At 41.8% G+C, this 23,050-nt stretch overlaps 1 protein-coding gene across 7 annotated transcripts; it reads left to right on the top strand.

Annotated features, from left to right (window-relative positions):
- Positions 1-8,307: 8,307 nt before the first annotated feature.
- Positions 8,308-22,676, top strand: LOC130437732 (UDP-N-acetylglucosamine--peptide N-acetylglucosaminyltransferase 110 kDa subunit). 7 transcript variants are annotated; one of them, XM_056769248.1, is made up of 23 exons: positions 8,308-8,745; positions 9,507-9,657; positions 11,690-11,933; positions 12,116-12,184; positions 15,244-15,360; positions 15,449-15,528; positions 15,819-16,014; positions 16,264-16,404; positions 16,493-16,593; positions 16,691-16,844; positions 17,027-17,128; positions 17,571-17,750; positions 18,341-18,499; positions 18,579-18,668; positions 18,752-18,877; positions 18,963-19,133; positions 19,210-19,326; positions 19,410-19,574; positions 20,196-20,243; positions 20,444-20,596; positions 21,055-21,307; positions 21,476-21,599; positions 21,689-22,676. In XM_056769248.1, the coding sequence occupies exons 1-23, from the start codon at positions 8,709-8,711 to the stop codon at positions 21,867-21,869; spliced, it is 3,159 nt and encodes a 1,052-aa protein (XP_056625226.1). In that variant the 5' UTR covers positions 8,308-8,708; the 3' UTR covers positions 21,870-22,676. The 7 variants fall into 7 exon arrangements, with proteins under 7 accessions (XP_056625226.1, XP_056625225.1, XP_056625224.1 ...); XM_056769247.1 differs by having other exon boundaries at positions 11,690-11,945; XM_056769246.1 differs by having other exon boundaries at positions 9,477-9,657.
- The last annotated feature ends 374 nt before the right edge of the window (positions 22,677-23,050 follow it).

Raw genomic sequence — 23,050 nt, 5'->3', positions numbered from 1 at the left:
GACATAAACAGGATACCTCAGGAGGAAAAGACGGGCGACCCCATGGTAAACGTTTTTCATCCATTACAGTGGATTTTACAAAAGTAATACATTAGCCTGGGTCAGTTAATTGTAGACACACGGATGCAGCATTGAGGACTTTTGCTCATTTATGTCATCGTCACCGCCATACAAGTTAGGGCAAGCCTAGATGTCACAGCCCTAGTGCTAAAAGATGACGGACATGAAATACACGCTGTAAATCAAATTTATGCTTTGCTGTAGCTCAGTGGTAAGAGCATTGCATTCACAATGTAAGGGTGTGGGTTCGAGCCCAGGGGATTGCAAATACCTATGTAAAATATATAGGATAAAGCATTGTAAGACCCTTTGGATAAAAGTGTCTGGCAAATGCCTAAATGTAAGTCACATGTCTTTTGTTGGCAATCACCGCATATGTCACCGGGTGGCTTGATTGCTGGCCATAACAAGCGGCAGCTGAAGCGAATTAAGCTGCGCTTCATTGAAGCACGCGCTCAGGACGAGGGTGTATAAAAGAGTGGTGTATCTGGGCTGGTGTGTGTCTTGACGGCGGCGTAACCGGAGAGAGCTGAAGGTTGGATGTCTGATCGGTGTTCTAGTGGGAAGAGATTACACAGCAGAGGGGAAGGTCGCTGATGTGTTCACGTCAAACTTCTGCAGTCGCCATCCTTGGAGTCATTCACCCTACAGCAAGAGGAGAAACAGGTCGACTAATCACTGTGGAGATGAAGTGAGTTTGCAGTGTCTGAGAGAGTGAAATACACACGTGTGAGGATTTCTAAGAGTGATTTATGCACGAGTGTGGTGAGGTCTAACGACTGTGTTTCTCCAGAAACTGAGATGAATGACAATTGACGTCTGCATATGAAGATTCTTTTGAATTGATCTGCCTAAAGCTGTGTTCAGGTTTTCCTTTGTGCCCGGAGTGGCGACGGACTCAAGCTGAGCTTGAACACCGCCATTGCCTGTCCCTCGGGGAAGAGGTGAAGCTGTTGTCCTTCCGCCGACTGGTCTACGAACTCACACACCAGCCGAGCCCGAACACCGTCGTTGTCTGTCCCTCGGGGAAGAGGAGAAGTTGCTGTCCTCCCCTGGTTTGTTCTGTGAACTGACACACCAGCCGAGCCCGAACGCCGTCGTTGTCTGTCCCTCGGGGAAGAGGAGAAGTTGCTGTTCTCCCCTGGATTGTTCTGTGAACTTACACACCAGCCGAGCCCGAACACCGTCGTTGTCTGTCCCTCGGGGAAGAGGAGAAGTTGCTGTCATCCCCTGGACTGTTCTGTGAACTTACACACCAGCCGAGTCTGAGCATTGTCGGCTGCCTGTCTCACGAACACTTCCGAGGAGACGAAGGAAGCCACTGTCTCACCCACGAACATTTGCATCACTGCTTTTAATGTTTTAAGTTAATAAAATACTTACCCTTTTAAATCCACTTCTTGTTGTCCGCCTCTTGGTGTCCTCGGGTGTCTGCTCCTCCGGAGTGTGGTTATTGGCCCTCGGCCCTAACATCGGTGACACATACGTGCATAATGTTAACAACATGAAGGGATTAATGCGATGATGTATTGTGTGCTCGTGTTGTAGTAAGACATTTAGTTGTAGTAATGTTGATTATTTTGTGTTTTCCTTTCTTGGCCATTGTGGCATGTTCCATGTTAATTCCACCTGCTGTAGCTGGTGAATTTTTTATTTCCATAACATTAAAGGGGTGATATGACACAGCTGAAATGAATATTATCGTTTGGTTTAGATGTAATGTAATGTGTATACACTATTTAAGGTTAAAAACGCTATATTTTCAACATACCGTGCATATTTGTATCTCCTCTTTGCCCCGCCTCAAATCTCATCGCTGTGAAAAGCGAGGTGTGCTATGATTGGCCAGGTAACCAGTGCGTAGTGATTGGTCGAATAATGAAAGCGTGTGACGGAAATGTAACGAACGCCTCTTACCATGTTAGGAACATCAGGTTCCTCTTCAATTGTACTGACAGGTACACCCATCTTGAGTAGACATTTGAGCAGTCTTAATCAAATCATAACACAAATGATGTGGATGTGATGATGTGATACAAGGAGATGGTGGTCTAGTGGGTTAAACCACTGACTGGTAAATCAAAGGTTGCTGGTTCGATCCCAGCAGCCACCACCAGTGTGTCCTTGAGCAAGACAATTTACTCCATGCTGCTCCAGGGGGATTGTCCCTGTAATAAGTGCACTGTAAGTCGCTTTGGATAAAAGCGTCTGCCAAATGACTAAATGTAAATGTGTGATGTAGACTTAAGGGGGGGTTTCTACACGAGGTGTTTCAGGCATGCCTTGATAGAAAGGGTGATTTTTGCACTCAGGCAATACTGATATGAGTCGGTCTCTGAACACATTGCCTCATAAGGAGGGCCGCTTACGTAACTGGATTGAAGGGGGAGCCTGAGCTTAGGCCATTGATGAATTTCTCTGGATGAGGAGCAAAGCACATTACTTTTGACAGGAATGAGGGAAACACTAGTGGACATTGGAGCAAGCCGAACGTTTTTTTACAGTCAGTGTGTGGTGTCAGGTATCCTGATTCCTTATCAACCCCTGGGAACCCTGCTGTTATAAAGATATATGGCTTTAATTGGTGAATAATTGCAGGCAACATCGTTTAACACACCTTCTCTGATGCCACTGGGAAGGTTATTTGCGTAATCATGGATCTGCAGTTATAATATTAAAGAAACAGCAATCCTCACCAACACATATGTGACATAAACTATTTTCTTTGAAAAGAAAACCATTCTGCCACTGTCTTCCTTAATATTATGACATATACCATTGCTTGCTCAGGAACTTTCTACAGTGGTGCTGTAAGCATATAACACACATGCAGAAAGCTTGGGACAGCACCGAAAAAGTTGAAAACATTGCGGTTCACCCACCTGGCTGCAAGCAGTTTTTCAGTTAAAAGCATGTGAAACAGAGATTTCTCAATGAAACAGAGACATAAACTAAACCCCAAAAAACACCAATGCAGACAGGAAGAGAGAAAAGTGTGTAGTTCAAACTTGAATCATGTAAAAACATAATTGTATTAATATGTGATTATGCAACTCTAAATTAAGATCTAAAAACAAGTAAGCATTGTGTTCAAATACGAGGATGTTTTTTCTAAATACATAAACAGTTTACCCTGAGGTAGAGGAGTGTCTAATGCATCGGATTGTGATTAAAGCTGCGTGATTGGCTTGAGGTGAGTTGTGAGATACACCTACAAGTCCATCCTTCACTTCTGGATAAGTGCCATCTGGGGTATTGCCATTTGCTTGGAGTAGTGAAGAGACGATGAGTACAGTGTGTCGACCAAACACTTAAAATATGTCACAATCATATAAAACATATTTAATTAAACAGTCACCTTTAAGTTAGCTCAACTTTGTGATAAAAAACACAATTCACACTATGCACATTGTAAAAAGGACTACCTAAATAATAATAATTTTGTTTCATATTTCAATGTATCATTTCATATTTGAATTGCATATTTACATGTTTACACATTTATGTTTAAAGCACAATATAATAATGCATGCATTTATGGTACATATCTGAGCTTATTTAATATGAATAAAGGTAACGATAAGGTTGTATTTGTTAACAGGGGTAAATGCATAAGCTTAAAATGTTTTAGCGCTCATTAATCCCATCCCTTAGCTAATTGTTAACAAATAGAACATTATTGTAAAGTGTTACCAAATAAACATTTATTAAATAAAAATAGAAAAATTCAAATTAAATATGATACCCTATTGTAGAAAGGGCCTTGTTTATGTTGTTATATACTTAAGTCAGGGCACTAAAGGAAAGACATTTTATACACACTCCCGCTTGAGACATCTGGAGACCTGAAACACTTAAGCAACCGCTTGAGGCACATGTACATACAACCCATGAGTTCTGCACCTAAGAAACGTGTTTCCCATCTTACAATTAAAACTGGGTAGACTTTAGACGGAGCAAGTCCGACTTCTTTCTCATAGTTGTGCAGCAAACAAAACAGAAACAAAACAGAAAATGTGAGGCTATAAAACAAGCAGATCACCTGACAAGGCTACAGGAATGAATCAAACACCAAGCACCTGATATTTAAGAAAGTGCAGCTGCTGTGGTTTTGACTAACTCTTTATCCTCCTGCAGTTTTGTACCATGAGCAACATGAGCTGTCAAGTCTAAGGACGCTCATCTATACTGAATCATAACTACCCGTTATGACCTTTAGCTGACAGAGCCCCGCTAATGAAGGAGTTCAAGGTGTTTGTGTTGTAAACATACCTGAGAAGAGAACTCTTGTACAGTGAAAAAAAATCCAGTGTGAGGTTTTTTCAACAATGAAATGGTTGTAATGATGGGTAAGAACAAAGAGTTTTATAGAAGGTGAGGTATAATCCCTTCATCTGTTTTCCTGAAGGCTATTCATGTTAAGCGGAGTATTGTAGTGCCTGTAGAGTAATTGAGGGGGAGGACGCATTCCCCGACCACATCATTTCAGCATGAAGTCACAGGGAAAACTTTTATTAGTGGGTTTTTTGGGACTAATGAAAGCATCACTAGTGCTGTAGTGCATTCTTGAGCAGACCCATAACCCTTGGATTAAACGTTTTCCTGCATTTTGGACTACGGACATAAATAATCTGATGAGCAGAGGTGTGCTAGTTTTTTTCTAAAGTCATTGGAGAGGTTTGATTGGCAAAAAATAACATTCCCGTGGACTAACACTTGCTGCCTATGTACACAGGGCTCTGCGTAGAACGTTCACATCCTGACCTCCTTATGTGACCACATTATTAGAAAATGAAAAACTGCTTTTTAAAGGTCCAGCGTGTAGTGTTTTGGAGGAAATATAATGCAATATAATATACATAACTATGTCTTCAGAGTTGTATAAAGACCGTACATAATGAAGGGTTGTGTTTTTGTTACATTAGAATGAGCTATTTCTATTTACATACACCGCAGGTCCCCTTACATAGACGTCGCCATTTTGATCCTACAGTAGCCCTAAACGGAAAAACTGCTACAGAGTGCGTTTAGTAAATATGTTCTATCTCCTTCGGCAAAGAAGTGAAAACATGACAACACCTTTGTTCTGTGTAACCAGCATAGTGCTTTGAAAGGGAAGGGTGAGCCGTTGGTTGCCATTCGCAACCTCACCACTAGATCCTGCTAAAATCTCCACAATGCTCTAATAAATGAAATGTCACTTGCATGAATCAATTTCCTCTTTTGTTCCAACACTAGGGAATAGCCTCTGTCAAGTCTAGACTGATAACTAAGGGAGTTTCCAAAAATCAGGGTGTCCCGAAGATACCAGAGCATGACAGACACAGCCCTGGTCCAGCCAGATCTTCCACTTCGTCCTGCACACGTTACTGAGCAACGGTATCTGTTCAACATGATTTACACCAAGGTATACTTTACAATGATAAAACTTTTATTTTCCAACCCGTGAACGCCAGCCACTGACGGCACTGTCATTATATGACTGGCTGAGGGTGCCTTATGCGATCCAGCTGTTAAGCTTTCTTCAATTGTACAGACCTTTCGATCTCCCTACAATAAGACAATCTCTGTCACAACCTCTCAGTAATAATCTAAAGGCAAGATATGGCCAAAGGTCATAGGGATATTTTGAAACACCAACAATAGCACATCTCTCCTCAGCAAGCCGCACAACATGTGGTATCATTTACGTCATTATAGGGACGAGCTGTGCACCCAAGTGTGGTGCTTACGGTTAGGGGTTTGACAGTTTAAGGAATAACAATAATATCAAACAGGAAATTGGTTCAAGCCTCCATATCTCATTTCAGGAGACCACAATACACAGGCAATGCAAACATGGATGCCAGTGAGAATATGCATAAAAGAAGCTAAAGCCCAGGGAATCTGGCATATAAGGGTGCATAGCATTGGTGAGAAACATACATTTGCTCTGCTCACACAGACGTAACCATGACAATGCAAATATCAAACTCACACATTACCCTGCTAAAAAATATACAAACCGGGCCATTTGTTATATACAGAAATGAAATAGACAAGGTCATTGTTTTGGGGGCTGGCTGAAACAACGGGAAGTATATGGGTCACCAGATTTGAAAGCAGACCAAATGGCTAAACTTGGCTGCCTAAAAAACAGCTATTCCAAAACTCAGCTTACAGGTCGCCGGCACAGTGGAGAACTCCCCGCTGACCCTCTTTGTAAGCACGTGTTGCTTTAAATAGCAAAAGGCTGTGTGAAAACCTTGGATTCATGACACAGGATCCCTTAACATGGGATCTAACCTGCCGGCCAGAACCGGGCGTGCACAAAGATAAAAGATGTCAAATACAATTGCATGAAACATGGCCATGACATCATTTGTGCGCAACAGCTTTAACAGCTCAACAGAGAAGCCTTTGGAGCAATAATGTCAACCATTTCCCATACAGATCAGCAAACAGCCCTTGAGGAGAAAAAGTTAATGAGCCTCACATCCGGACTCAGACCTTCAGCATCTCTTTAGACATGTCAGTCAGTCCAAGTGGTTGGAGCTGGATGTAAGGCTATGTGTACTGTGTACTTCCTTTGCATTTGGCAGAGATGAATGTCTTGTGAATGACACCTGATGATGACTGGAACATATATAGTGTTCACTCAAGCCCCTAAAATCTCAGACATACATAAACTATTGTCTGCATTCTCTAAAAACATCTAAATGAGCAAAAACACAGAATTGAAATTCATTAAATCCCCACTCTGCACCCTGTCTGCTTAAAATGGTGCTAATGTTGGGATAAACATGTATGTACTACTGCCCTCTGCTGACGCAAAACATAAAATGTACTTTCCAGGGGGCACTCAAAGACCAGCAAAAAAGTGTCTCAAGTAATAATTACAAAAAATTACAATAATAACAAAGTGTTAAAAAGAATTAGAAAATAATAAATCAGAATCAGTAATAATGAGAAATGAGTATGGCTTATTGTGTACAATTTATTACATCAAATTGATAATACATGGATCAATTTGAGCACTGGACCTACAGTATGTTCATTTTAAGAACAGAATAATTGGGCCTGTGAGGGAAATAATCAAAGAGAATATCCAGAGAACATGGAAACAGTTTTAAAAGTGATTTAAAAGCACATTTGAATGAGCAGCATAAACTGAGTTGAGAATGACCTGGTGTGTGTGTGCAAATTTAAATAAAACAGTATTTTTAGAAGTGCAGAAAGGGTCATCTGCTCTGGTCTCCCCTCTATTATGAGCACTGTATATATGCTACCCAGCGCAGGAGGCAGGCAAAGAGCATCCTCATGGAAACCACCCAGTTTATACAGTATGCTCTGTTCAATGGGGTAAACAGCTTCTTTCCAGCTCCTGTTGGGTTAGTAGCAGGACATTAGGATAAAAGTACCCCATTCCACCACCCCCATCCATTACGGACAGTTAAAAATCCTCCATTTCCATTCCAATGGCCAATTAACATTTCTCCACAACCATTTTTAACCCTGGACAATCAGCAATTTCACTCTCAGAAACCCCCCACATATAATGTTCTGTATTGTGACTGTCTGTGTACAATTCTCTACAACAGTGTTTTAATTCATTAATCACATTATCATCAACAACAAATATAGGGCCATATATATTGTGTTATTATTGAGGCATTATCATCTCACTTCTGTAAACCAACAAGTGCAATATCACTAATGCAGTTAACAACGTGCAATGCAATGTTACATATTTACACTGTATGTGCAATATTATTTATTTTCTCTTACTACTAGGCCTATATCGTTTATATAACTTATATATATAACTTTATATAAAATATATAACTTAATACTATATGTGTGTGTGTGTGTGTGTGTGTGTGTTTTATTAAGCAAGTATTTGTATAGTCTAGTTTGTGTAAACATTTTGTTACTAGAGCTAACTTTGAGGAACGCCACCTGTCTGTGCAAATGGAAATAAACAACACTTGAAGAACTGCGATCTGACTGCATTTGCTACTCGCGGATTGACACAACACACTAAGCCGAAGGGCAGCACATATTAACAACAGAAGTGTGTACGAATAACATTCGCTAAACCTTATTTTTTCATTTGAATATATTTATTAAATATGAGCTTTTACATGCTAGTATGGTCAATATTTGGACTCATATTCGCATATGTTCTGTGCGGATCGGTGCGCAATGTGTTAGATGGTCCTTTTTTATCTTCCTCACCACTCCCCCTCTCAAAAGAAGTCCCGGCCACATCCGCCATTTCGGAGGCGACTGGAAAGCCATTGTTAGCAAAACAGCGTTATGTTGAAACTGTCGACCTTAAATTCGTCTAATTTCACAATCTAGTCTCGAGGTTAGAAAAAACACATATGCATCACCCTCGTGCAAGTAACGGCAAGGGAAACGATTTAAGAGTAGTTTTGCGCGTTAGATTACGTGAATTTGTTCGCGGTTCGTCTGTAGTGTGTTAGCCTCGCATCAGCAGGAAGACTGCAGGCCGCTTGCCTGAGATTTCGGCGTGCGTTGTCTTCGGCATCACATCATCAGCTAACGATAATTATTGAGTAATTTGTGAATTTTATATTTCACATCTTTCTTATATCGCCACGCTGCCCGTCTCGGTACAGGAGTCAGTAGAAATTGAAAGAGAAATGGCAAGCTCGGTGGGGAACGTGGCTGACAGCACAGGTAACGTATCACAAAACGCCTTATTCATAAACTATTTGAAGTTGAATTACGGTTTAGTAGCTATGTGACTTTCATAACCTTTACTGCAGGTATAAGTTTGCATACGTGTGTCATGTGTTCCGTGACTGTGTGAACATAAAATAATTTTCAGATTGATCTGGTGTGTGTGCGCGCGTGTGTGTTGGCTGCTTGTAGTTTGATCATGTTTATAAAAAAATAACGTTGATGTCAGAGTATAATACGCGATAATAATCAGGCCTTGAAGTTGTGTGCATTATGTGCTCACTGTTGTATGTGAATCTTTCTTATGGACGTCTCATGCTCATTCATACCCGAAGCCCGCTGAATATCTTGTTGTTCATTCATGTTCACCCTTTACATTTACATGTAGTGTGTATCTTTACTATTATTCAGAAATTGATTTATTAATGATTTGTATTCATTTGAACAGTCGTTAGATGCTGTTTCTTAAAAAATAAGTTCATTACATTTTTCATTTATTTATCCATTTTGGATGGCAGAATTTAAGAAAACAGCATCCTTCAGGAACCGTCAAAACTAGTTTTAGATCATTTTTTGCAGTGACATTGAAAATTTAACGTGGTTCCACTAAATAAAATGTCACTTAAAAAGTAACGATCTTGTCATTTTAATTTGGTTTTATTTTTCTCATTTCCATTTCTTCTAACATGTTGTTTCCCCCCTTCCTTTGGGTTGCGTTGGTGCTTCAGAACCAACCAAACGTATGCTTTCCTTCCAAGGTTTGGCAGAATTGGCGCACCGTGAATATCAGTCAGGAGATTTCGAGGCGGCTGAGCGACACTGCATGCAGCTGTGGAGGCAGGAGCCGGATAACACAGGCGTCTTGCTGTTACTCTCCTCTATCCACTTTCAGTGTCGCAGGCTTGACAGGTGAGATGGCTTTGCCTGTGCTCTTCATGTAGCTCTGTTGCTGGTCTGTGGACATACGTGCCGTGGATGCTGTGCTCTAGAGGTCGACCCGATATTGGATTTTGTCGATAACAATAACTAAGGCGTAGGGGTCGACCGATATGCGTTTTTCAGGGCCGATGTCAATTATTACAGATCAAGTAGGCCGATAACCGATATTTTGATCTGATGTAAATGTCTGTTGTAAAAATGAAAAGTATGTTCAAAATTAAGAATCACACTATAGTTTACTATAGTAACACCATGGTAAACAGTAAGGTTAACCATGGAGTCGCTCTTTACAATGAAACCATTTATTCTTGGAGTGGTGATTTATTTTAAACGGAATGTAAACCTTTCCTCTTTCCACATGTGCAGCGTGACATCGCCCAAAGGCGCAGTAAAATCAATATATTTGACAAAGAATCTTGCTGTTTTGTTGTGCTATTGGAAGCTTGCGCAGATCATGTTAGGATGTGATTACATAATGAGCTGATGCGATAGAAACTGTACCTGTCTTTACTTTCATACATAATACATAATCTGAGAATATTCATATTTAATCATTTAAAAGTAGACAATTCAAGCTTTCTTTAGACATATTTTTATGTTTCTATGATGATTATTCGCAGAGTTTTAGTCTGTTTTAATGGAGCGTTTCTGAAAGATGCACGCGTACAGCCTGTATATTTTCATTCTTTCACAAAAGCAAAACATTTTGTAGATAATGAGTACACGCAAATAAAAGTTGACCAATCACAATTTCGAATCATGTATGAGTCTTATATGGACTGGAGTATTTAAGTCTTTAATGGCACGTTAGGACACATAAACGAATAACACTTATAACAAATGCTGTTCACATTTACTCACTGAAGACAACAGACTGTGCTTACATGTATACTCGCCAAGACGGGCATTTTAACTTGTGTATCTGAACGTTTATCCGTAAAACGCTGCAAGCAGATTGAGTGGCATCTGTGTCCCGAGTGACCGAGCATTGCCTGAGTGCACAGACTGAAGATCGTCTTTTGAGAGCATGCGAGTACTTGATGCTTTAAAATGGTTTGTATTTGTGAAATGGCATGACTTCGTAATGTGGAAATGCCTATTCCGTCAACTAATGCACGATCACTGAAGCAGCTCGAGCTGTCTTCTGCCTTCTGCGTTGATTGGCAGGACTCGTGACTTTAAGCAAATCAGAGGGCCGGTAGGCGGGCTTTAACACTTAAAGTTAAATAGCTATGAAGTATATTACAACAAAAAACACTATTTCTTGAACCATTAAACTGTTGTGCTTTTAAAAGGAACACACAAATATTGACTATATTAATAAATATTAATCTCCAATGTATGATTTAAAGGCAAGTCAGTGAAATCTAGCGACAAGATTGCAAATTTAAACCAACCACTCATTCCACCCCTCCCGTTTGAAACACTACGACAGCTGACAGAACATGGCGAATTACATGCAAGGGGACCCGCGGTGTATGTAGATAGAAAAATCTCATTCTAAGGTAATGAAAACATAACGCTTCATTATGCAAGCTCTTTGCACACCACTGCAGGATTAGCTATGTATATTATATTGCATTTCTAACAATAGATCATCCCAAAAATTACACACTGGACCTTTAAACAAAACTTGAAGTAGGTCCTTTCTACAATTTATTATAAATTCTTGGTATCAAATTAGCATAAAAAATGACGGATCCATTGTTTACATTAAAACAAATGTCATGTACATTAGCAGATCGTGCTGTCTCTGTCATCTCTTTCTGCTTTCCATTTTGGAGGTGGGGCTCATGTGCACGTGTATACACACACCACTAACACACACAGATCACTATAATGACAATCCAATCATCACACTGTACTCCAATTTTGCAGACAGGTTGAATTCGAGGCTTTGAATGGGAACGTAGGCATAGATGACTAAACACACACATTAAAGTCATTTCAACCCATCAAGCATTTCTCGGTTCCAACGTATCTGTCTTTTCTTGGCATGCAGGTCGGCGCACTTCAGCACTTTGGCCATCAAGCAGAACCCAATGCTGGCTGAGGCGTACTCTAACCTGGGCAATGTTTACAAGGAACGGGGACAACTGCAAGAGGCCATCGAGCACTACCGTCACGCACTCCGCCTCAAACCAGACTTCATCGATGGATACATAAACCTGGCAGCTGCCCTGGTGGCGGCAGGGGACATGGAGGGAGCAGTTCAAGCATATGTGTCTGCCCTTCAATACAACCCTGTGAGTGTGGAGTTAAGTGCTGGCCGTTTAAACACCTTCGTCTTACATCCTATCCAAGAACTGTGTTATAGTAAAAATGATAACTAATGTATAACAATCACAGAAAGCTTGAAGCTGTTTTTAGATTCATACCGCTAACGTATACAAGCCAATAATTGATGTTTGTTTTTCACATACTACAGGACCTGTATTGTGTACGCAGCGACTTGGGTAACCTCCTTAAAGCGCTTGGGCGCCTTGAAGAAGCAAAGGTACGTTTAAACATGTCGGCCCTAACTCGTAATGGTTTATTTTGCTGTACTGTTGCTGTAGACCATACTCTTCTGTCAGAGACCTAGCCATTCCTGTGGGAGGGAGTTTCTCCCCCCTCACCAAAGTCTCATTTACGCTCTTTCAAGAGTGTCCTATCTTTACTTGTTTCTTTCCACAACTTCTCACTTTACCATTCAAGTCTTGGCATTGAGATAGAGCAGAGTGTACCTGCACTAAACGTCATACACCCATCTCTTTCTCTCTGTCTCTCTCTGTCATTTACTTACAACGGGAAGCCCCCCTTTCCTGTTCTTTCCCTGTTTTGATTTGCTGGAGACATACACTCTTTCCAGCCCCACTTTTTGCTCTCTATCTCTCCAGTGCCTCTCAGTGTAAACACTGCTTCACCTTGGCCCAGCCAGCTACCACTTGCCCCCAAACACAGGAAGAAAGGCTGAGCTACTCTGTCTAAACAAATGGGGACCCTAAAACACGTGCTGCTGTTTTGGCATGCTTTTTTACCTGTAGTCTCTCGGAGGGATTTTGCTGGCTCGGTCTTGGTGAAATAAATGGACTGATAAAGTTAGTGATCTTTGCTGTGCAAAAAATAAGATGGCTTCTAACCCTAAAGAGTTTTCTGTGTGTTCTTCAAAGTGTTTGAAGAATGACCCTTTGGCTGACCCTTAGATTTTCTTAATGAAGCCCTTTAAAACATCATCCTTGACTGCTATGAGGCAGCATTGCCATTTGTTTTTTCAGTGGGTCTTGGGAAGATTAAGTAGGGAATCATCCTCTCATTGGTTAGAAGCTCTCTTATTTGGTGCCTCAAGGGGACGGAGTGGGGAAGAGCACGAGGGTGCCAGCGGCGCCCCCCACCAGCTCTGTCGCTCCCAACCCCCGCGCGCTTGCCAAGGGTCTGTGGAGTGTGCGCGCTCTGAACTGTCTGCCTGACCCGACAGCTTGGCCGAGAGATGGTCTTGAAGGGCTTTGCAGTGAAATTAGGAAGTATCCCACCTATGTATCATTTGGCCCCATTCTTGCCCCATAACTTTAGTAATGCCAACCGGGTTCGGGAGGGTTTATGCACTTCGAGCATTGCGACCACCCTGGGCTGTGCCAGGCAGACAGATCTCTTTCTGCACTCCACTGCACGCTTCAGATATCATATTAGAGCGAGAATATTACCTGCGCGACACAAGCGATGACCTCTTTATTTCAGAGCTGTGGAGGCTTCTAGATGATTATGAAATCATTAAACCCCAGGCTTTTCTCTTTACCCAATGGCCAGGAGTCAAGAATTGAGAGAATTCAGGAAAAAGCAAACGAGGTATTAAACCATCTGAGCAAAGAATACTACAATGAAGAAAGTTAAAGAAGCAACGATTCTATTTCTTCCCCCATTGTATGTTATGATTATGAGTAACATTCCCAAATAAATGTGATCAGTTCATTTGGGTAAGATCAAGCCAGTTTGCCTCCCTCCTATTTCTTTATTAAAAAAATTGGCGTTATGATGAAAAAAGACCCAATCAGTTTGTAAATCTGAACTCAAAGCCTTTCTTCACCCTTGACCCCTATATGAGCATATTCCCCTTTTCTAAAAAAAGTCAAATCCTATAGGTTGCATGAGTTGTTGAAGGTTATTTGCTAAAGCTCTCTGTTTTACTCGTTTGGTTTTGTCAATACAAGTTTTGATATCCATATGAAATGTCTTGATTGCAAACCTTTACTAACGTTCTTGTTTTCTTATTTTGTCTCTTTTGGTTTTTCCACCACTGATATTGTTATTAAGAAGGTTTCAGGTGGGTGACACTATTCCTGCGTAGGTGCGGTCCGGTGGACTGGAATACTAGGGCAGCATCAGTCTTCTCCTCTTCTTCCAGCTGCGGCCGCCCGCCCCAGACAAAGTCCAAAAATATGGTAACGGGTTTGTAACTGCCAACAAAAGAAAAACACCTTACTCCAATGCCTGAGAGTCTTGTGGCTACCTTTGAAGAACCAAAACAAGCAAAGAATAAAGACATAATAAATGAAAGCAAACGTAAACCATAAATGTCGAATATATTAAAAAGTGAAATGGATTGGATGCTGTAAGCAAACAAAAGCACAGTAAGAACACTCTAACTCTTACTTGTTGATTTGTTTTTTTCCGGTTCATTTGGATTATGATTTATTTTTTCTCCTTTTTTTTGGAGTTGCAGCGTTCTGCTGAGCAGATGATGCGCTGTGAGTCTGCAGCAGCGCAAGGGCTGCGCAGCGACAAATGCGAACAAACGGCGCATGCTCAAACCGCACCCCACCCCTCCCCTCATTCCCAGACTTGTGGGTTGCAGACCTGCATGCACTCCCTACTAGCATGGCACCAAGTGGATATCCAGCCCTGCATAGAACACCATTGGCAACTGTTACTGAATAATGACCATCTCAAATACGAATGAATTTGGCCGTGGGTTGAAGCCCCCAAAAGGGTTAAGGGATGTATTGCGTGTGCCTGTCTGGTGGGGAGTTTTATTGCTCCAGGTCTGCATTCTGCACCCAAAGCTGGCGTTTGCGCAGGCGAGCGTGTACAGAAGCGACGCAAGCTGCGACCACGGCGTGCCAACGCCAAGTGGCCGTCCGTGTGGCTTTTCGCGCATGCATTACAGGGACCTCCACCTGCACGCCACACTTGCATTTAAGGTTGTGAATTGACTGGGTAGTATAACGCTTGTCTCGCCTTTTTGAGATCTGGGAGCGGGAGTTCCGACCTATTATTAATGTGACATTTAATGTAAGCTTGATCTCATAACTGAAGAATGTAAGTTGGATTGTAGGTGTTGGTTGGATCAGCGCAGCGTAGGAAAAAGTGTGCAGCTTTGCGCGGCAGAATTTCGCGCCCGCTAGCCCATGCTGTAGGCTCACTTTTTGCTTTTTTTGACATGAGATGCTAATTCTCTTTTTGTCTCCCCTTTTTATTTTTCTTCCTTTTTATTTGCTCTCTTGGTTTTCTTTTACAACCCCTCCTCTGTCCACCCTCTCTGCTTTTCTCTTCTTGGTTTTTACTTTGAACCTGTTCAAGGCGTGTTATTTGAAGGCAATTGAAACTCAGCCAAACTTTGCCGTGGCCTGGAGTAACCTGGGCTGTGTGTTCAACGCCCAGGGAGAGATCTGGCTGGCCATTCATCATTTTGAGAAGGTTTGCAGACATCTTTGCTCAAATTCAAGTGCTTATAAAATAGATCAAACTATGGCTTATAAAGGTTACGTGTTAAATGGGTTAACAGGCAGTGACACTGGATCCAAACTTTTTGGATGCTTACATTAACCTGGGCAATGTCCTTAAAGAGGCTCGCATCTTTGACAGGTACGTTTTTGATCTTCTGCTGTACTTACTGACTATCCTTCAATAAATTGTTCATAACGGCGTTCTTGTACTTTATTTGCACCTTCCGCCTTGACTTGTTGGTGTATATTGCTTTTAGATAATTCTATATAGACTGTGTTTGTTTTTAATTAGATGTTAAGCTTGTTGAATTAAATGTGACAGTACTGTAGGAGCTGCCCTAATTTCTCTTAGTATAGTTAGCACAAAGAATCTTACATTTTGTATTAGCTCACCTAGTTTCCTTTTGTGAATGTTTCTCTCTTCTGCAGAGCTGTCGCCAGTTATCTTCGTGCCCTCAGCCTGAGTCCTAACCATGCTGTCGTGCATGGGAACTTGGCCTGCGTGTACTATGAACAGGGTTTGATTGACTTGGCCATTGACACCTATCGTCGTGCCATTGAGCTGCAGCCCCACTTTCCCGATGCTTACTGCAATCTCGCCAATGCTTTGAAGGAGAAAGGCAATGTAAGAAACTCTTTAATACAAAGGCAATAGAGTGTTTTCTCTCAGCACAACTTCAGGGCAAACTACTTTCCCAATGAACCCTATTACAATTGTCTTGTAAACTTGTAATTGTATTAGGGGAATACAGTAAGGGGTTACAGTCAAAAAAACTGGCAACAACCCTCTGGATGTAATCTTGTCAGAGGCAGATGTATTTCTCTGCAAAGGACATGACTCATATTTGACTCTAACTCATATGCCTTGTGTCAGGTATCCGAAGCCGAGGAATGCTACAACACAGCCCTGCGTCTGTGTCCGACCCACGCCGACTCCCTCAACAACCTGGCCAACATCAAGCGTGAGCAGGGCAACATCGAGGACGCGGTACAGCTCTACAGAAAAGCTCTGGAGGTGAAGTGTGAATGTTCAAATGTTATCTTCCATCGATGAAATTCAATGAACTTAATTTCTCTTAAGTTTGGACTTTTTGATGTTCCAGGTGTTTCCAGAATTTGCTGCAGCCCATTCAAATCTTGCCAGTGTCCTGCAGCAGCAAGGCAAGCTCCAGGAAGCTCTTATGCACTATAAGGAGGCCATCAGGCATGTAGACCCTTATCAGTACATTATTTTGGAAAAAAGGGAAGTAGCTACACTCTTCCGAGATGTCTCATTGTGTTTGTTATTTACCACTAAACAGAATCAGCCCCACATTTGCTGATGCTTACTCCAATATGGGAAACACGCTTAAAGAAATGCAGGATGTTCAGGGCGCCCTGCAGTGCTACACTCGCGCAATTCAGATCAATCCTGCTTTTGCAGATGCTCACAGTAACTTGGCTTCCATTCACAAGGTATTCTTGAGACTTCTACATATCTCCCCTGCTGTGGGTTTGAATTTAAATGTGTAATCGTGACCGTATCCCAGTTACTATAACAACAGTTTTTTAAAGTGTATTGCATACTTATGCTTGCAAATTTTTTTGCATTTAGAGATGTGTTGTTGTTTGTGTTTCTAATGAATTCATTTCTATAGGACTCTGGAAATATTCCTGAGGCGATCGCGTCTTACCGCACTGCTTTAAAACTCAAGCCAGACTTCCCTGATGCCTACTGTAACTTGGCTCACTGCCTACAGGTATATACTTAACATTGCTTTTCTAAACACGCTTCAAAAATACTTGTCAAGAAATCTAATACGTATTTTATAATTAAAAAGCAAACTTTTATCATTTGACAATTTTATGTTCACAATTGTTAACCTTTAAAAGAATTTGTCTCCCTGTGTGCCGAGTATATTAGGCCAGATTAGCCAAAAGATAAGCAAAGCTTGTGGTGATTTAATATTTTTTAAATATTAAAAAATTTCCAAGTGTTAGTGTTATGGAGTATGTAGGTTAGGGAGTATGTTGATATTGATATATTTTTGTTTATATGTGTAGGTACGTATCATGTAGAATTTTCCTGCCCAATGACTTCATAACTAATTCTGGGGTAGTCATTGAGTGACCATTGTCCCTGTCAAATAAAAGTAATTTTCTACTTTATATGCTAATTTAATATAATGTTTTTCTCATCAGATTGTGTGTGACTGGACTGACTATGATGAGCGTATGAAGAAGCTGGTGAGCATTGTGGCCGATCAGCTGGAGAAGAACCGCCTACCATCTGTGCACCCCCATCACAGTATGCTGTACCCCCTGTCACACAATTTCCGCAAGGCAATTGCAGAGAGACATGGAAACCTCTGTCTGGATAAGGTGTGTATTGGTTGCAACAAATTCTGTTTTCCGGGGTAAGGAAGTGGCAGTTTACAGTTCCCTTGTGCTTTATATTTACAGTAAAAAGATGGGTCGAATTGTGTGTGATTTTTACAGCCGCAATAATCTTTGCCCAAATTTTACACACATAAATGGAACCACAATCTTGTAAATAACAGAATTATTTCCCCATTGTCTGGAGTTAGGGTAATTCAGATAAAGAATCATGGCAAATTGACATTGATCATTAATAGTAAATTGTAACTGCTGTCTGTTCAATTTCTTTTGAAACCACTTTTGTACCGGAATGAAGTGTATAGTACTTATTTAACCAGTTTATGAAGCACTCTGTTTTCACATAAGAATGATAAAATGTCCCAAGTGTCAGTATACACATGTTCTTCATTTTGTGGCATTAGCAAAGCGCTTCTTGCTTTGTTGAATTTGAAATGGATAACAACCTAAATCATTTGAATGCACATCATATTTTAAGTGCAATTAGATTTCTTAACTGTAGATGGCTTGGCTGTTCTGTGGTTTTGGCTCTGAATGTGTAAGCATGGATGTAATGCTTCTGTTTTTTTCTGTAGATCAATGCTCTGCACAAACCTGCCTACGAGTATCCAAAAGACCTGAAGGCCAGCGGAGGACGTCTGCGCATAGGCTACATTAGCTCAGATTTTGGCAACCATCCCACTTCCCACCTGATGCAGTCCATTCCTGGCATGCACAACTCTGAGAAGTTCGAGGTGAGGAGTCTAATGTGCTTGATTTACGGGCTTGGTTTGCGCAATGAAGAACTTGTGCTGAAGCTGGTGTGTTTTTTAGGTGTTCTGTTACGCCCTCAGCCCAGATGACAGCACCAACTTTAGAGTCAAAGTCATGGCAGAGGCTCACCACTTTACCGACCTCTCGCAGGCAAGTATGCAGCTCTGTGCATGTCTGGCCCTTACTTCTTCACTTATTGTCCAATTGACTTTTTTTCATTTATGTCTTTGCAGATTCCCTGTAATGGAAAAGCAGCTGACAGGATCCACCAAGATGGAGTCCACATCCTAGTCAACATGAACGGTTACACTAAGGGAGCACGCAATGAGCTGTTTGCGTTGTGCCCAGCGCCCATTCAGGTAAGGGTTTTTACTGATAGACGTCAGCTGTAATGATGTAAAGGCAAATCGTCGCTGACTAGCAATGTACATTTTCCTACCACAGGCCATGTGGCTCGGATACCCTGGGACCAGTGGAGCGCCATTCATGGACTACATCGTCAGTGATAAGGAGACGTCTCCTGTCGATGTTGCTGAGCAGTACTCTGAGAAACTGGCCTACATGCCTCACACTTTCTTTATCGGCGATCATGCTAACATGTTCCCCCACCTCAAGGCAAGATTTTGTCAACTTAAATCAAAAATCGAATAGGCTGTTAAAGGTTGTTAATGGATTGTCTTTCGCCCAATAGAAAAAGGCAGTGATCGACTTCAAGTCAAATGGACACATTTTTGACAATCGTATTGTCCTGAATGGCATAGATGTTAAAGCCTTCTTGGAAAGCCTTCCTGATGTCAAAGTTGTGAAGGTAAACAAAGAAGCGGTTCCTTCATCGTATCCCATGGCATTTGTTAATAGCGAAAGATGTTCATTCATAATTTCCCCTTTCAGATGGAGTGTGACGGCCCGGAGGTGGCTGACAGTAATGGTGCCCTGTCAATGCCAGTCATCCCCATGAACACTGCTGCAGAGGCCATCATTAACATGATCAACCAGGGCCAGATCCAGGTCACCATCAATGGTTTTACAGTCAGCAACGGCCTGGCCACAACTCAGGTACACCCCACTACTGGCCCCTTAGCGAACGTCTCGACTTTGACTGCATGTGTGTAACTGGAGTTTGATTGACTTTCAGAATAATGTTTCTTCTTGGCTTCCTTTGGTTTTAGGCTGCTGTAATATATTCTCTTAAATCAATCTTTTCAATAGAAAGGAATTAGATGATTGATCAAATGAACGTGTGGGTCATGTCATGATCAAGGTCTATATTCGGGATAAGCATTGATTCTGGTTTACTTGTTCCGCAGCTCTGTTCTCCACTGGTCGAGCTGGAGTACTTAATTTGTTTAACAGCTTCGGTTTGGAATTAATTTTCTCCTCTACCATCTTTTTTGTGTTTCTTGTAACTGGAAAACAAACTTAATTAGGTTACATCAAGTGGGTTAACGTATCCAAATTGATGGAAGTGTAGCCGTGTTAAGGTGTCTGTTGCTTTCTGGCTTTTCACATTCAAATTGTATTCTCCCTCTATTTGGTGATGGACAAAATGAATCCCCTCAGATAAGTTTCCTCCTTTGATCATCTGCTGATTTCAACCCTACGTTGAGCAAAGATCTGGCAAAGCGACCATATCATAGTAGACACAGAGTCAGAATGTCTTCAAATGTTGTTTTTCAGATTTGTACAGTGGAGGAGGTTGTAGTATCTGGAACTGTAGCCTTGCAGGTATGGTACACAGAATAGCACAGCAGGATTCACAATAGCCATTTCTGTTTTCCACCTGGGCTTTCACCACTGATGTAGGTGGCACACAACGCGGTGGAGGTGGTGACCGGCTTGTAGAAGTGGGAGACACCATCACATGGGGCATTCTTGTCTCTTCACTGACCAAATCTAGTATTTTATGCAATGCTGTTTTTGTGCAGATTAACAACAAGGCGGCGACCGGAGAAGAGGTTCTCAGAACAATCGTGGTGACTACCCGCTCACAGTACGGCCTTCCTGAAGATGCCATTGTCTACTGCAACTTTAACCAGCTTTATAAAATAGACCCTCCCACCCTGCAGATGTGGGCCAACGTAAGATAACCAGCATTTCTCCCCCAGTTGGCATTACAGTACTCAAATTCCTGTCACTGCTATACTGAATTACATATTTAAATTGACATAAAGTAAAGTACTCTGAATGATCTGTTTTATGTACGTATCCTTTAAAGTAATGACAGTTTGACAAAGGCTGTGTCTCAATCAGCTCCCCAATCAATTTATCGTGTGCACTGGTAAGGTCGCTGGCTCACTTCACATTGGGACACTTTTTCGCTTATTTTCCTGTGATGCGTTTCAGTGCACTGAAAGGATTTTGCGTGTGAAACGGCGGTTAAAATGGCTGACTTCCTGATCAGTGCAATGACTACTGTACAAGGGAGCTGATTGACACACCCAGAGAGTGCCTTATTGTCTTGACAAAAACACACCAGAGATCAGCACGAAACTTTAGATTTTGGGGCAAACTCCACTCACTGTTCTCTGTTGTGTAGATCCTGAAGCGTGTGCCCAACAGTGTGCTTTGGCTCCTGCGATTTCCAGCGGTGGGCGAGCCCAACATCCAGCAGTACGCTCTGAATCTAGGCCTGCCCGCCTCTCGCATCATCTTCTCCCCTGTGGCTCCCAAAGAGGAGCACGTAAGACGTGGCCAGTTGGCAGATGTCTGCCTGGACACCCCTCTTTGCAACGGCCACACCACAGGCATGGATGTGCTGTGGGCTGGTACCCCTATGGTCACGATGCCAGGTAATGAGTGCTTGTGGTAAATGCACACACAAAAGCTCAAGGCACTTCTTGGTACACTTGCATCATCCCGGGTCTTATTGTTGGTGGTGGCATTGGTTAAAGCGAAAACTTGTCAAGCACCACAAAGATCATTTGGTTTGTGTATTGATATCCTGATGTCTTGCGCAGGAGAAACGCTGGCGTCACGTGTAGCGGCATCCCAGCTCACCTGTCTTGGCTGCCCTGAACTCATCGCTCCGAGCCGCAAGGAGTACGAAGAGGTTGCCGTCAAGCTCGGCACAGACATGGAATAGTAAGCCCCGTTTTCATTTCACCTAGCATCAAACACATGAAGCAAACTTATTAAGCGTGCATCTGAAACGCATTCTTCACTCCACACAGCCTGAAGAAGATCCGCTCACGTGTGTGGAAGCAGCGCATCTGCAGTCCGCTCTTCAACACCAAACAGTACACCCTGGACCTAGAGAAGCTCTACCTGCAGATGTGGGAGCGCCACGCTAGTGGAGGCAAACCTGACCACCTGGTCAAAATTCACTCTCTGGAGACCAGTGAGAGCACCTAAGCCAAGCTCACTGTTGCATGCTCCTCCCTCTTTAACCGATCAGCCCCGCCCCTCAACGATGTACCTGTCGGTCACAGAGACTCTAAGGAGCCTACATGTGAGCACCATCACTTTGATCACAGCTAGCTTTTGTTTCCATGAGCCACAGTGGACAGCGGTGTGCCCAGAGCTGCTCTGCTGAGACTCTGTCCCCCGCCCATCATACCTTGAATAAATTGATGTAGGTTGACTCAACTGTCCTTTTTGCTTCAGCGTTCAGTCCTAAAGAGCTTCAGCATCCTGAAAGTGTCATTTGCAGTGGTCTTGCTGAAAAATGGATAATCTTAAAGCAAAGTTAAGAGTCTTTAAGCTAAGGAAAATGTCACCGATCAATGTAACTGTTCTATAATGGGCTGTAATGCGGTTGTTTATTTTTTAGTTAGGTGATGTGCTGCGCTGCTTGACCTATTTTAGCTCTCTCATCATAACCTAAAGTTGGGTGACGGATACATACCATGGATCTCTTTTTCCCTAATGAATGCCAACATATTCCATATGCTATGAACAGCAAAACAATTTCTCTTCTTTTTTGAAAAATGATATGTGAACATGATACGAGTGTCATATTACACATTGCTAAAGCATTGACACCTGTTGATTTTTTCGTTATTTTTTATGATTTTACCAGGAAAGGTGTAGGTAAGTATGTTCTGAATTGTTTGAGTTTTGTACACTGTCCTCCTTATTAACTCGTTTTATTTATGCTGTGTTGATTCTACAAGGCTCTGATATAACAAATACTGAAATAAAGAGATGTGTCAAACCTTTCAGACGTGCACATACTTTATTCATTCCTTTTAGGAGCTAACACACAATGGAGTATTACCTGGGTTGTGATCTTTGTGCTACGGTGTATGTTCTTGTTGCTGCTTGAACTGTGATGTGCACTCCTTGTTCATGTAATTGATGTGTCCGCTGATTGAAGAAGCGCTAAAGATGTTTCTACACTTCTGTGATGGTGTGCTTATAAGGATTTGACGTAGAACCACCAGCAGGGGGCAGAGTTCTACACATTACCTGCTCAAGTCGGAATTATTGGAACTATTTGTCTGTTTTTTAAATTGTATTTTAATGAAGAGTAGGTATTTTTATCATCTAAAACAAAATTAAGCGAAATTGCAAAGTTATGTAGGTTAATGAAT

This window comes from Triplophysa dalaica, chromosome 16 (assembly GCF_015846415.1).
Source record: "Triplophysa dalaica isolate WHDGS20190420 chromosome 16, ASM1584641v1, whole genome shotgun sequence".
Classification (NCBI taxonomy): domain Eukaryota; kingdom Metazoa; phylum Chordata; class Actinopteri; order Cypriniformes; family Nemacheilidae; genus Triplophysa; species Triplophysa dalaica.
This window is presented reverse-complemented; position numbering and strand designations above follow the sequence as displayed.